General features: G+C 49.1%; 1 protein-coding gene across 1 annotated transcript; it reads right to left on the reverse strand.

The window, feature by feature from the left end:
• Positions 1-11,048: 11,048 nt before the first annotated feature.
• LOC136787744 (olfactory receptor 14C36-like) lies at positions 11,049-12,011 on the reverse strand. The gene has a single exon (XM_066985062.1). It carries the CDS (start codon positions 12,009-12,011, stop codon positions 11,049-11,051), a length of 963 nt encoding a protein of 320 aa, XP_066841163.1.
• Positions 12,012-14,354: the final 2,343 nt, after the last annotated feature.

Consider the following 14,354-nt stretch of genomic DNA (forward strand, 5'->3'; position numbering starts at 1 on the left):
TTTTCCAGGGCAGTAATTGACTGTTCAATTCGAGTTAAGTCCTCATCTACAGCCACACGTAGGGAGGTAAACTCCTGACTCTGTCTGACCAGAGAGACAACTCCAGTGCCCACCCCGGTGCCTCCCAAAATTATTAACGTTGCCAATGTTATAGCTGTGATTGGTTCTCTTCTTGTTAAGTGGTTTTCTGTTACTATGTGCTGTGTATATACATACTCCTCAGAATGGTATAGAATTCTTGGTACAGTTATCACTTGTACACAGAAATCTTGGGATACATTAAAGAGTTCAAGTGATGAACAAGGAGTAACACCTATCGATGAGCAGACCCATCTAGCATTGGTTGCGGGTATTAACCACCTTTCTCTACTTCCTGGTGTAACCTTCTCCATAATACTGCATAGATGGAGCTTCTCCCTAGGGATTGTACCTACACATCTTCCGTTCCCAGTGACTTCCGTCAATGTTATTCCTACATCTTTTCCCCAATTGCATTGTGGAGGGTTGGGGTGATGTGAACGGGTGGGTTCTCCCAGATCCCCAATGGCGTCATAATATGGAGGCCTTATATCAAGGCATAACCAACAAGGTTTAGGGATGTTGGGATTTAGGGTGTTGGGATTAGTTTGATTCAGTAAGAAATAACTAGCATCCATGATTTTCCACATGCTATTTTCAGTCATCCCTTCATTTTTGTCATATTTTTGGCCCACTGATTTGTTAATGACCTCTAGTAGCTTAGGGCTATTTGTAGTTTGTATTTCAGAGGCTTGTGTCAAAACATTTCCTGATAGTTCTTGGTTTGGCCCCACCTGTTGGGGGTTCTTAATTTCTTCTCTCCTTATATGTAGTATCCCCCCCCATCAGCTCCGGATTCATGCAACCTAATTCCCCAACGTAGTCCTAGGGTCCACCTTTGGTCTTCCGGTTGGGTTACATTGATGTATATGAACCTGCAATTACGGTTACATCCTGGTGGCCCGTACCCCACCTTCAAATACTTGTCTGCTCCAGCTCCAGGGGTCCAGTCTGTGGCAATAGTTTCACAACCCCACTAGGCACAAAAGTATTCATGTGGATCGTTACAATGCGGTCTTCCCGGGTTAAAGCTTGGGCACATATAGAAGCTCAGTTGACCAGAGCATATGTTTGCATTTTTGCCCCATGTCACAAGGTCACACAGAGCGACTTTAAAACTAGGGCCCCCGGCGGTGATTATTTGCTGTTCCAGACGGTGATCTCCCCATCTGATTAGGCTCCAAATAAAAGGTTTATGAGGGTATGCAGACCCAGGAACAGTACAAATACATACACTTATTACTATGTATCGCAAAAAGTGGATGGAGATAGGGCCCATCTCTAGGGTTTTTACCTGGTCACGCAGATCCCCACCGTTTCACTCTCTGCCTCGCTTGTCAGTTCAGTTGCGGCGAACTACAAGGTGTGGATTCTTCTCGGCAGCAGTAGTGCTCTTCAGGGGAGTTTCTCGGTCAGTGACCTCGTACCTGTTACCAATCACACAGAGCCTCCCTCCTCCCCCCTTTTTACGATACATAGACAGTGACAGTATATACTTATCGAGTCTGTTTCAGAGTGAGCTTTAAGTCATCAGGGCCTGCAACCGCTTCCCATTCGCTTGTCTGGATTAGTCCCTTCACACGACTGGCATGCGTCCACCCCTTCTCAGCCGTCCGGATAGCTGTCTCTGTAGTAAGTAAAACAACATAGGGGCCTTCCCACCGTGGTGTTAAAGATGTTTCTTTCCATGTCTTAATTAGAACCCTATCTCCAGGCTGTATTCTATGGATTGCTATATCTAACGGGGGACGCTGTGCTACCAACCCTTTCGCTCGTAATTCCCTCCGTCTATTCATGAGCTGTATTAAATAAGGTGTTAATTGTGTGTCCTGTATCTGGGGATGATCAGCTGGTATCTCTAGATCAAAAGGCATACCGTATAGCATTTCAAAAGGTGAGATTCCAACATCGGCTCGAGGCTGTGTTCGAATATTCAATAGTGCAAGCGGTAAACATTTCACCCAGGAGGTTTTTGTCTCCATCATAAGCTTCGTTAGTTGCTTTTTAATTTCCCCATTCATTCGTTCTACCTTTCCAGAGCTCTGAGGGTGCCACGGTGTATGATATTCCCAACTCGTCCCCAGGGCTCTCATAGCCTCTTTGGACACCTTTGATATAAAGTGCGGGCCGCGGTCAGAATCAATTGTTTCTACAATCCCATACCTCGGGATAATGTTTTCTAACAGTATTTTTACCACAGCTTGGGCCGTTGTCCTCGTTGTTGGGAAAGCCTCGACAAAATGAGTGAGATGGTCTACAATTACTAATAAATATTTGTACCTTCCCACTTTTGGAAGTTCTGTGAAATCCAATTGAATTCTGGCAAAAGGTCGGTGTGCTAATTCCCGAACCCCTAATACTCTTTCCCTCATTTGTCGGGCATTCACTCTCTTACAAACAAGACAATCATGCACAATTCATTTTGCTACATTGTATATTCCAATACACATATATTTTGTAGCGAATTGGTCCACTAGTGCTTGAGCTCCCCAGTGGGTGTTCTCATGAAACCTCCGTAGCACTCGCAGAGCTGCAGATTTAGGAAGCATTTCCCTTCCATCAGGCAATATCCATTTACCCCCATCTATTTCTTTTATGCCCATTTGAGCCATTTTGTCCTTTTCCGACTGTGTAAAACACAGTAATGTATATATAGGTCCGTGTAAATAACAATAACAATGTGGCTTTTTCCCCTCCTCCTTTTCCCAGGACAAGCAACTGCATTGTATAGCATTAAAGCCGAAATCCTTCCAACAGGTATCACATGGAAATTCTTTTGAGTTTTTGCCACAGTCTGGGCAATTTTCCCTCGTTCTTGTGGTTCTCATACTCGTTAATGATGCTCTTTTTGCCTCCTGATCTGCCAGGTTATTACCCCTAACCTGAGGGGTGAGGCCCCTTTGATGTCCTTTTATATGTACTACAGGAATTTCCTTAGGTTCTCTAATAGCTTGTAGGACCTGGGCAATTAATTCCTGATGTATTAAAACCTTTCCTTGTGAATTGATGAGCCCTCTTTCTTCCCATATTTTACCAAATGTATGTATTACCCCATAAGCATATTTGGAATCTGTATATATTGTGCCACTTTTGTTCTTTAACAACTTTAGGGCTCGCAAGATGGCATATAGTTCACAAGCTTGGGCCGACCAGCTAGGGCTCAGGGGTCTGGATTCTACTATCTCAAATGTTTTCCCATTTACTAGCGCATACCCTGATTTTCATTTCCCCTCAACTATTCTTGAGGAACTGTCCACATATATTTGCTCACCACCAGGTAATTCCACTTATTCTAAATCAGGTCTTAATTTCGTTTGCTCTTCTATATTTCGGAAGCAATTATGACCTAAGGGCCCATCTGGTTCTCCATAAAGAAATTGAGCAGGGTTCTGCAGTGAGGTTGTTTCCAGTGTTAATTTCGGAGACGAGATTAATATTCCTTCATATTTCAATAACCTGGCATCAGTGATCCATTTTTCTGCCTTTTGTTGCAGTACTCCATGTATATTATGTGGAGATATTACTTTAATTTCCCCTCCAAAGGTGATTTTTTGTGCTTCCACTACCAGTAAGGCGGCAGCCACCACTACTTGCAAACAATTTGGCCACCCTCGGCTAACTGGGTCTAATAATTTAGACAAATAGGCCACAGGTTTTTTACTCCCTGCCCATTCTTGGGCCAGCACTCCGTATGCCGTGCCATCTGCGCTGTTCACAAACAAAAAAAACGGCCTCTTTAAATCTGGCAAACTTAACACTGGAGGGCGTGCTAGTTCTTCCTTTAGCTTATTTAGTCACTGCTCATCTTCCTTGGTCCATTTCAGCAACCCGTCCTTAGTAAGTTTTTCATAGAGAAATTTTACCTTTCCACTATAATCCTCCATCCATTGTCTACAACAGCCTATTAGTCCCAACAGTTGCCGCACCTGCCTTTTAGTTTGTGGGGGTGTTAATGCTAATATTCCACTGATTCTGTCAGGGTCTAGCTTCTTAGTGCCGTTACTTAACTGGTGCCCCAGGTACTTTACTTCTTGTTCTACGAATTGCCATTTTGATTTTGTAACCTTTAATCCCTGTGAGCAAAGAAAATTTAACAGCCTTATGCTCGCTTGTCTAACAGCAGTTTCATCCTTTCCTGCTAGTAATAAATCATCCACGTATTGCACTAAGGTTACCCCTGGTATTCTGTCATAACCCTGCAGAATCCTTTCTAATGCTTGTCCAAACAAATTGGGGGATTCGGTAAACCCCTGGGGAAGTACTCTCCACCGTAATTGTTGTCTCCGGTGGGTATCTGGATCCTCCCATTTGAAAGCGAAATAATCTCTGCTCTTTTCTTCCAGGGGACATGCCCAGAATGCATCTTTCAAATCTATCACACTATACCATCGATCCTCCGGGTGCAAATGACCTAGCAGGGTATGGGGGTTAGCTACCACGGGAAATCTGGTTACTGTTCTTTTATTAATTTCTCTTAAATCGTGAACCAACCGGTATTTACCATCCTTTTTCTTTATTGGCAAAATTGGGGTATTAAAGGGGGACATACAGGGTTCTAATAACCCTTGTTGTAGCAATCGTTCGATCTCAGGCTTTAACCCTCGCCTGCCTTCCTCAGACAGGGGGTATTGTTTAATTCGTATTGGCACACTTGGGTTGGTTATAGTCACTTTAAAAGGTGCAATATCCAGTTTTCCCACACTGTCAGGAGTATACCAAACTTCTGGATTTATATCTTGCTCATCCTCTACTCTCAGAGGACATAATTTGACTTTCAATTCCTTATCTACTACTTCTAGACTTATACCTAATTCTACTATTAAATCCCTACCTAATAAATTATAATCTGCCTCAGGTACCAAAAGCAAAGACCCTATCCCCAATTTCGAATTAGATTCAATCAGCACTTCTTTTATAATGGGGACCCCAAACGGTTCCCCTTTAGCCCCAATCACCTGTACCTTCTCAGTCGATATATTACACCCCAGAGGCAGAACTTGGACTGTAGATCTTTCAGCCCCTGTATCTATGAGAAACTCCACCTCCTTCCGCTGGGGACCTACTTTTAATTTTATCAAGGGCTCAGTGGTATTCCAGGTCCCCAGCAAATAGAGCCCCTGACACCCCTAATCTTCCTTAAACATTTTCTCGTCAGCCAACCTCTGTCGACATTCCATTTTCATGTGACCCTTTTTATTACACTAAAAGCAAGTCACATCTCTGAGAGTAATTGACCTGTCCCCCCCCCCCTTGCTTCCGATAAGCCACTCCAGACCCTCGTTTATGCTCAAACATCCTCTGTCCTTCTCTGACCGCTGCCACCATCATTCGCACTTGTTTTTTCTGCTTCTCATTCTCTCTCCTGACAAACACTTTCTGTGCTTCCCTTAACAACTCGTCCAGACCCCGAGCCTGCCAATCTTCTATCTTCTCTAATTTCTTCCTGATATCCGGCCAAGATTTTGCTACGAATTGAGTTTTCAATAGGGCCTCCCCCACAGGAGTCCCCAGATCCACCCCCGAATATAGCTGCAGGCTTTTACGCAGCCTCTCTAGCCACTCCGTCGGGGTTTCATCTTTTTTTTGCTGTTCGCTAAAAGCCCTATTAATGTTGTGACCTCTCGGAACTGACTCCCTAATCCCTTGTATAATAATGATTCTTAGATCCTGCATATGACCACGGTGTACAGGGTCCTGATTATTCCAATTAGGTCTCTGCAGTGGCCATTTAATATCTGCAGCTGGACCTTGCTGATGCTGTTCATCCCAGATTCGCATCCCCGCTCTCCTAATCATTCCTCTCTCTTCTGAGGTAAATAAAATCCCTAATATAGACTGTATCTCTTCCCAAGTGTACACATTGGGTCCCAGAAACTGATCAACACGCTCTGCTACTCTGAGGGGGTCCTCCAACAAACTTCCCATCTCTTTCTTAAAATCGCGGACATCCCCTGAATTAAGGGGGACCGCCACATACCCCATTTCGGGTTGCGGGCCTCCCATAGATATTTCTCTCAACGGATACACCCCCCCACGCTCTCAGATTTCTGAGATTTCTGTTTCCATTTTCTAATTCGACTCCTAGTTACCGGCCCCTGATCGACATCACTGTCTGACTCCCCTGAAGACTGCGGGCTCGAAGGCCCGGGGGGGGCTGGGGGGGCTGTGGGCAGGACATAGGGAGGTGGTGATACCGGGACCTCCAATTCCCGATTCTTTTTCTTACGTTTCTCCTCCCCTTTCTCTTTTAACGAATACAAATTAACACAATCCCCCGAGCCCAGCCAGAAATTCACATATTCGCTTTCTTCTAAACAAAAAGGTTCTTTGGCATTCACGTAAACATTTAAAGCTTGACACACCCCGTCGTCAGACGACCCATACAAGGGCCAATAGAGACTGTCGCCTTGAATCTGCTGACCTGCCCAAACTTCAATACAATAATGAATCATTTTTACTTTGTCCTTTCCCCGCCTAGAAGGGGAATCATTCCAGTTCTTAATCAGTAACCCCAGTGGACTATCCGGGGGTATAGGTGGCAACCTAACCCCTCCAATGGGACCAGAAAGCTTACTCTTTTTCTGTCCCATCTTCCGGAGCGCCTTCACACACACACACAGCCGCTTCCCCCTGGTCGTGGCCCAGTCCCTCGCGGGATGTGGGAACCGCACTACTGAGGGGTCCGCACTCACTTCGTCCGCAATTGGACGTCTCACACAGACGCGCTCCGGGAACACCAACCCCAACCGAACGGAACACGAGTCTGTATTTACCCACCCCGTGGGTCGTCGTTCGGCCTTCGTGCACAAAGATTACCTAGGGGGTTTGCCGGCTTTATTTGCTTAATGCCCGAAATTTAGGGTTCGTCGGTAGAGGGCCCGAACGGGAAGAGTCCTGGCGAAGGCTGCCGAAATCGGCGGGGCACCCCCCTCGACAGGCTTCCCGATTGACGTACCTCTATCCGAGTCACGGCACCAAATTTGTTATAAATTACTCTTTTAGCCAGAAAGAATTAGTTTATTGAGTAAGCGATCAGCAAGCAAAGCAGCGCTGGGCGGCCAGGGAGTCCATGCTCCTCCAAACGGCGCCCCCCCCCCCCCCCCCTTTCACAGTCCCCTTTTATCATCGAGTTCTTCCGGGGTTACGTAGCCCCCCTTCCTGCTACTGCGGCCGCGTCGACTGTTGCTAGGGGGTCGTCTCTGGTCCCTCTGGTGGTCGCACAGATGAAGGCCGTAGTCTTCCTCCGCTTGGTATGTGATGTTTTCCCTCCGTAGCCGGTCATGCTGTTTTGTCTTCAGATAGGAAAGGTGGGTTATCCAGATTTGCAGTTATAGTATTTACACAGAGTTGTCTCAACTATCCGCCCCAGACAGCAACAGGCAGGGAGCCTCAAGGTCCTTACAGCCACCTGGCGGCTCCCTTTGTTCTTTCTTAATATAGCCATGGGAAATAATGAACAAACATGCCTCATACACCACAAGTGCCACCCTTCCAAGGTGCACTTTGTGGCACTTTTTCCCCTCCTGCTCTTTCCTACTACCAAAGAAAGCTCCATCAGGGTAGAAACAACTCCTGAAGCAGGCATCCCAACCCATCAGGCTCCTTGTGGCCTCTCAACCAAGCAGACAGAAGTCACCTCAGCAGCATCTTCCAAGGCCTGGGCCTGCTGCTGGCCTTGCAGCTTCTTGGCTAGACACAGCCAAGCCTTGTGCCTCCTGCTATCCAGTCCTGGACTCAAGCAGAAGGGACAGGACAAGCCCTCTGCGGGCCTTTTTTTTGTCTGGGTCCTCCTGGGGATGGAGGCAGAGGGGATCCCCCAGGCAGCATGCCAAGCAGGGGCCTTCTGCTGGCCTAGCAGGGCCACTGGCAGATGCCAGCCCCAAAGTGCACATCCCAGGGAGAAGCCAAGGCTGACCTGCCACCTCCAGACACAAGGGACCTCACAGTCCCTTTGCGTGACACGTTCCTGCTGCTGCCCTATCAGCTGCAGAGACAGAAGTGACCTCCCAGTCACTGCCCCAGTCCCATTCCTCCTGCTGGGGCAGGAGATCCTAAGGCAGAGCTGACCTAGGGGAGACATAGCTGACCTAGAGTGCCCCCTCGGTACTTGTTTTTCACGTTCTGGGTTGGAGATTAAGCAAAGTTTTAGTGGGAGTGTTTGGTGTTCTGCTTGTGGTGTCAGGTCTGTGTTTAAGGTATGGACAAGATCTGTGGCTTAGGGTTTTATTTAGGTCTCCCAAGAAGTCTAGGGTTAAATAGACCATTCTAATGCTAGTGTTAAGGGAAGGCACTAGGTTAGCAAGAGAGAAAATGGATTCCTCTCAGAGTGTTGTAGTAGTATTTAGGTTTAGGGATTAAATTCCTGGTTCAGGTAAGGTAAGGGCCATACATGACTGTTTTAAGTCAGTGTTACTGCAGCATCAGCATTACATGAACCCTCTTACCACTGTGAAATCATTAATTTCTGTTGGCCAAGCTCTTCTTCCCACCCCAAAATCTCACATCTCTCTTGTCCAGGCTGCTCCTGACCTTCCCATATCTTATTGGGATCAGCTTTCTGATGACATTCTTGATCCCAGAGTATCTGTCTCACCTCTGTTAGCTACTCTAGTCTTGAGACAGAAGTGGCATTGTAGTCAGGACGGAAAAGGACACAAGGTCTTTAGGAGCATCCTGCACAATGTGCCCATCAGCTCTGCACCTCCACAAAACTGCACTTCATATCTGTAAGTTTTGTTTCCAGAATGGTTTGTATGGTCCAGGGTTCCTTTTTCCAGGCCCTCACGCATGGTTTTGTTTCAGATGTGCAGGGAAGGGATAAGGAAAACCAAGGCACAGATAGAACTGAGATTGGGAGGGGAAGCAACGAATAACAGGAAGAGATTCTAGAGATACATCAGAAAAGAAAGGCCAAGGTGTACCCCCTCTGATGGATGAGAAGGGTGAACTGGTAATGACAGACATGGAGAAGGCTGAGGGACTCAGCAACGTCTTCTCCTCAGTCTTCCCTGCCAGTCAGGCTTCCCAAGTCTTTCATTTCCCTGAACCCAGAGATGGAGGCTGGGGGTCAAAGTCCCACCTGCTGTAAGTGAAGAGCGGGCTTGGGAACACCAGCTGAAACTCCACAAGTACAAGTCTATGGGTCATGATGATTTGCATCCCAGGGTCCTGAGGGAACTGGCTGATGTAGTTGCCAAGCCTCTCTCCATCATATTTGAAGAGTCCTGGCTGTCGGGTGAAGTCCCTGGTCCATCAGGGTGGAAATCAATCCTGAAGCAGGCATCCCAACCCATCAGGCTCCTTGCGGCCTGTCAGCCAAGCAGACGGAAGTCACCTCAGCAGCATCTTCCAAGGCCTGGGCCTGCTGCTGGCCTTGAGATGCACCATATCATTTTAATGGGCAACAATATCATAATTAAAGATATGAAAAGCCTGTAAAAAAGATACAAAAAAAATAGTTTTTCCTGTAACTAATGACATTATGAGTCATATGCAGAAGGAGACTGGAAACTTCTTGCCTTTGGAACACATCCAGTCATCAGTTTCCACACAGCATGCCTGAGCTCTTTGTTCCGCATGCTGTAGGCGAGGGGGTTCAGTGCTGGAGGCAACATCGCATAAAGAAATGACATGATAAGGTCCAGGGATGGGGAAGAAATAGAGGGAGGTTTTAGGTGAGCAACTGTGGCAGTGCTGACAGAGAGGGAGACCACAACCAGGTGAGGGAGGCACGTGGAAAAGGCTTTGTGTCAGCCCTGCTCAGAGGGCATCCTCAGCAAGGCCCTGAAGATCTGCACATAGGACAACACAATGAAAAGAAAACAAACTAATGAGAAATAAACACTAAACAAGAGTGTCCTATCATGGAGACCAGCAGATGTGAGCCTAAAGGCACAGATCCCAGCCAGGAGCCAAGGGATGACCTGTCAGCTGCTTCAGAAAAAAGTCACCTCACAGGCCACTTAACAGCCATTAGCTTCCTCCTGGACTTGGAGCTTCTGAGGCAACACTGCCCTCGTAATACCACACCTACAAAACACCCCCTTTTTGGCCCAGAATCTGCCCAGGTAGAAGTGATCTGGTTGTGATCCTTCCAGCCCATGGCACAGCTCCTGGGCTCCCAGCCTCTCTGACACACAGGAGCCAGTGCCGTGCCAGTTCTGGGAGGTGCTAGGGCAGGAGGGACCTTGCAGTCAAATCACTCGCCAGACTCCTTGGCTGGGGCTGCTGCGTGCCCTGGGGCTGCAGAGCTCTCCTCTGCCTGCTCACAGCAGATTGAGCCCTTGAGCTGTGGTCAGTCCACCTTGGAGGAGATCCCCCCTTAGGAGGGAAGTGCTGCAGCGCAGGCCGGCTGTGCCACTGCCGTGCCCACTGCCTGTCCCTGCCTGCAGTCCCAGCACAGCCCCACAGCAGCACTGGCACCAAGCTACAGGAGCAGCCGGGCCTGACCCCACCAGCAGGGCTCAGCACGAGAGGGGGGCAGTGGCAAGAGAGCAGCTCGGCATGCCCCAAGCGCTGGTGCTCCCTGGCCGTGCTGCTGGGATGGGACTCTTTTCCTCTGCAGCCCTGCACATGGCACTGCCCCTGCAGAGCCAGAGCAGCTCTCAGAGGAAGGATGTCACACAAGGAAGGCAGTGCAGGCTCCTTCACTTTGTTTATGTTCACAGAGAGACGTTTCTCCTCGTGTACAGAGTCTCAGTATATACATTCAACACGTACATACTGAAATGGAAGTGGAAAAACGGGCTCCTTTCTTTTATTTAAATTCACAGAGGGCCTGGCTCCTCATAAACAGAATCTCTGAGCTATACTTGACAGGTACATACAGTAAAAGAAATGAGATGAATCATATCATTTTAATGGGCAACTTTAGCCGTATTAGTCCTGTAACGAAAACACTCATCAATATACAAACATACAAAAAAAAATCATATCTATAATATTACTTGTTCTTGTAGTCCTTGACATTATTAGTCATCTGCAGAGGTAGAATGGAAATTTATTGCTTCCGAAAAACATCTAGTCATCAATATCCAGAGCGCATGCTTGAGTTCCTGATTCCTCATGCTGTAGATGAGGGGGTTCAATGCTGGAGGCACCACCGAGTACAGAACTGCCACCAGCAGGTCCAGGGATGGGGAAGAGATGGAGGGGGGCTTCAGGTAGGCAAACATGACAGTGCTGAGAAACAGGGAGAGCACGGCCAGGTGAGGGAGGCACATGGAAAAGGCTTTGTGCCGGCCCTGCTTAGAGGGGATACTCAGCACGGCCCTGAAGATCTGCACATAGGAAAAAACAATGAAAACAAAACAGCCAAAAGCTAAAGAAACACTACACACAAGTGCCCCAACTTCCCTGAAGTAGGCATCTGAGCAGGAGAGCTTGAGGATCTGGGGGATTTCACAGAAGAACTGGTCCACTGCATTGCCTTGGCAGAGGGGCAATGAAAATGTACTAGTCGTGTGCAGGACAGAATAGAGAAAGCCACTGCCCCAGGCAGCTGCTGCCATCTGGGCACAAGCTCTGCTACCCACGAGGCTCCCGTAGTGCAGGGGCTTGCAGATGGCAACGTAGCGGTCGTAGGCCATGATGGTGAGAAACCAGTACTCCGCTCCAACTAAGAAGACAAAAAAGAAGACCTGTGCAGCACACCCTTGATAGGAGATGGCCCTGGTGTCCCAGAGAACATTGGCCATGGCTTTGGGGAGAGTGGTGGAGATGCAGCCCAGGTCGAGGAGGGCGAGGTTGAGGAGGAAGAAGTACATGGGGGTGTGGAGGCGGTGGTCGCAGACTACGGCGGTGAGGATGAGGCCGTTGCCCAGAAGGGCAGCCAGGTAGATGCCCAGGAAGAGCCCGAAGTGCAGGAGCTGCAGCTCCCGCGTGTCTGCAAATGCCAGCAGGAGGAACTGGCTCACAGAGCTACTGTTGGCCATTTCCTGCCTCCGGGCATGGCGTCCTGCCCGAGGAACAGAAATACACTAATAATACGGCAGAGTGACCTGAGAAAACCATTCCCATTTCTTAATTAAGCCCCTCAAAGCACTTGCCCAATTGCACACAGACAGCTGGCAGATCCCTTTCCTGCATTGGATTCAGCTGCTCTGTGCGGGCATCTCTTTGACTGCAGGACAATTGCACTAAGGAGATTCTCCTGTGAAGAGTTTGAACACTGCTGAGAGCAAAAGAAGCCAGGCTCCAAGTGCCCATTTCCAGACCCCTCACCCTGTCCCCGTACTCCCCTTCCCCCAAGCACCCCGAGGGCTCACCCCATGGGCAGGTGAAACCCCCATTCCCAGGCAGCCTGGGAACAAGAGCAGCAGCAGCACGGCCAGGTGGAGAAGCCAGCAGGAATGGCAGCGTGCTGCTGCCAGGGGAGGCAAGGCCAGGGAGGGACAGACGGACACTCAGCACACCCTCCTGTGCTGCAGCTCTGCCTGCAGAGGAGGCAGCTCCTGCTGGGGACAGCGGGGGCTTGAGGGCAGAGGCTGTGCTGGTGGCACAGGAGAGCAGGGGGTGTCCCAGGGAAGGCGCCTGCCCTGCAGGGGATGGCTGGGAGGTGCCTGAGCCCTCCCTCGCACAGCATTTCTGGCAGCAGCTCCCTCTCACCGCCGGCCCATGTCCCTGCTGCCTGTCCATGTCCTTGCTGGGAGATAGTTCTGTGTCCCCACATCTCCTCCCTGTCCATGCTCACAGACTTATCCCACAAGCTGTGTGCTCAGATTCACTCAGATTCCCCTCAAGAACAGGAATCTGAAAGCACAGAATCCAAAAAAAAAGCCTTTCCCAAAAGATAAACCAAGCCTCAGTCTTCCTCTGGAAATTTCCTCTAATAAATGCCATTCTCTACAGCATCTTCTACACTTTGCTGGAGAAACAGAGAGACAAGAATCCCGACAGATGCTATCAGGAATCGGATGTGCCAGCTGTAGAAGACCCCTCTGGCAACCCCACCTGCATGGCCCTGCAGCCAGAGACGTACCTTGTCAAGGGCTGTGCAGACTTCTCCTGCAGGCAGCTCTCAGCATCCTCCCACTGCCAACTGCCTCCAAGCCCTCTCTCCTTCTCTCCTGTCCCCGTGCCAGCTGAGGTCAGAGCCCCCAGCCCTGCTGCGCTGTGCACAGGAGCTGCTCCTGGGCACAGCTGTCTCTCTGCACCACGGCCCTCTTGCCACAAGCTCTCTCTGTCCCAGGAGCCCGGCCCAGCTCAGCACCAGACGTCCACCCCAAGGCATTGGAATCCCCCCTCGGGGGGCTCTGCTGAGGAGCCCACGAACCTCAGGCACTGAGAGACAATTGAAGACATCTCTCAACAAGTCCAAGTCAGAGGCAAGTTTCCTGCAGTGTCCCCCTGAGGGCCAGCACTGACACAGCCTCCCTTGGAGCTCGTTAGAGCAGAGCATTGGAGGCAGGGAGGACAAGGAGACAAAGGCACTGTAAAGGTGACCCTGATGTGTAGACAAAGTGTATTTGTTTCACTAAGCACTAGGGCCCAGACAATAGTGAATGATTTAAAATTTGAAAAGACAGAAAAGAAAGTTAAAATAGCAATAACAACAATATTAATAATAACAATAACAATAATAATAATATGTACAAAGCAAGTGATGCACCATGCAATTCCTGAGAAGCCCCTCACCGATGCTCAACCTGTCCCTGAGCATTGGTCCCCCTGACCCTGGCCAGCCTGCAGCAGGATCTCTTGTGCACGTCCCTTCACCTTAATTTCTTTTAGTGCAAAATCAGCTTTCAGAGGAATTTGGAGTCTTTTCTTCCCTTTCTCAAACACTTCCTCTGCTGTGTCACCCCACACAACGATGCCATCGATGTACTGCAGGTGTTCAGGAGCTTCCTCCTCTTCCAGGGCAGTCTGGATCAGTCCATGGCAAATGGTAGGGCTGAGTTTCCTGCCCTGGGGCAGTCGATGCCAGCTTGAAAGCAAGCTGTGGCCTTCAATCTGCTGGCAAACGCATGGAGAAAAATGCATTAGCGATATCAGTTGTGGCAAAACGCTTGGGTGCCTTTGATCCCAGCTTGCATGGAAGCTCTACCGTGTCCGGCATGGCAGCACTCAGCACTGCATGGCTTCCTTCAGGCCACAACAATCCTCTGTCAGTGGACTCGGTTGGTGCTCCTCTGACTCCGGTGCACGGCTGTGGCAGTGATTGGCACCAGCTGTCCTTCAGCCCTCATCAACCCCACAACAGAAGGGTCCTGTGAGAGACCAAGGCAAGGCAGACAACAGCATCATGTCCTCCGTCTCCAAGGCAGCTGTGCCAA

This window comes from Anser cygnoides, chromosome 30 (genome assembly GCF_040182565.1).
Source record: "Anser cygnoides isolate HZ-2024a breed goose chromosome 30, Taihu_goose_T2T_genome, whole genome shotgun sequence".
NCBI classification, from domain to species: domain Eukaryota; kingdom Metazoa; phylum Chordata; class Aves; order Anseriformes; family Anatidae; genus Anser; species Anser cygnoides.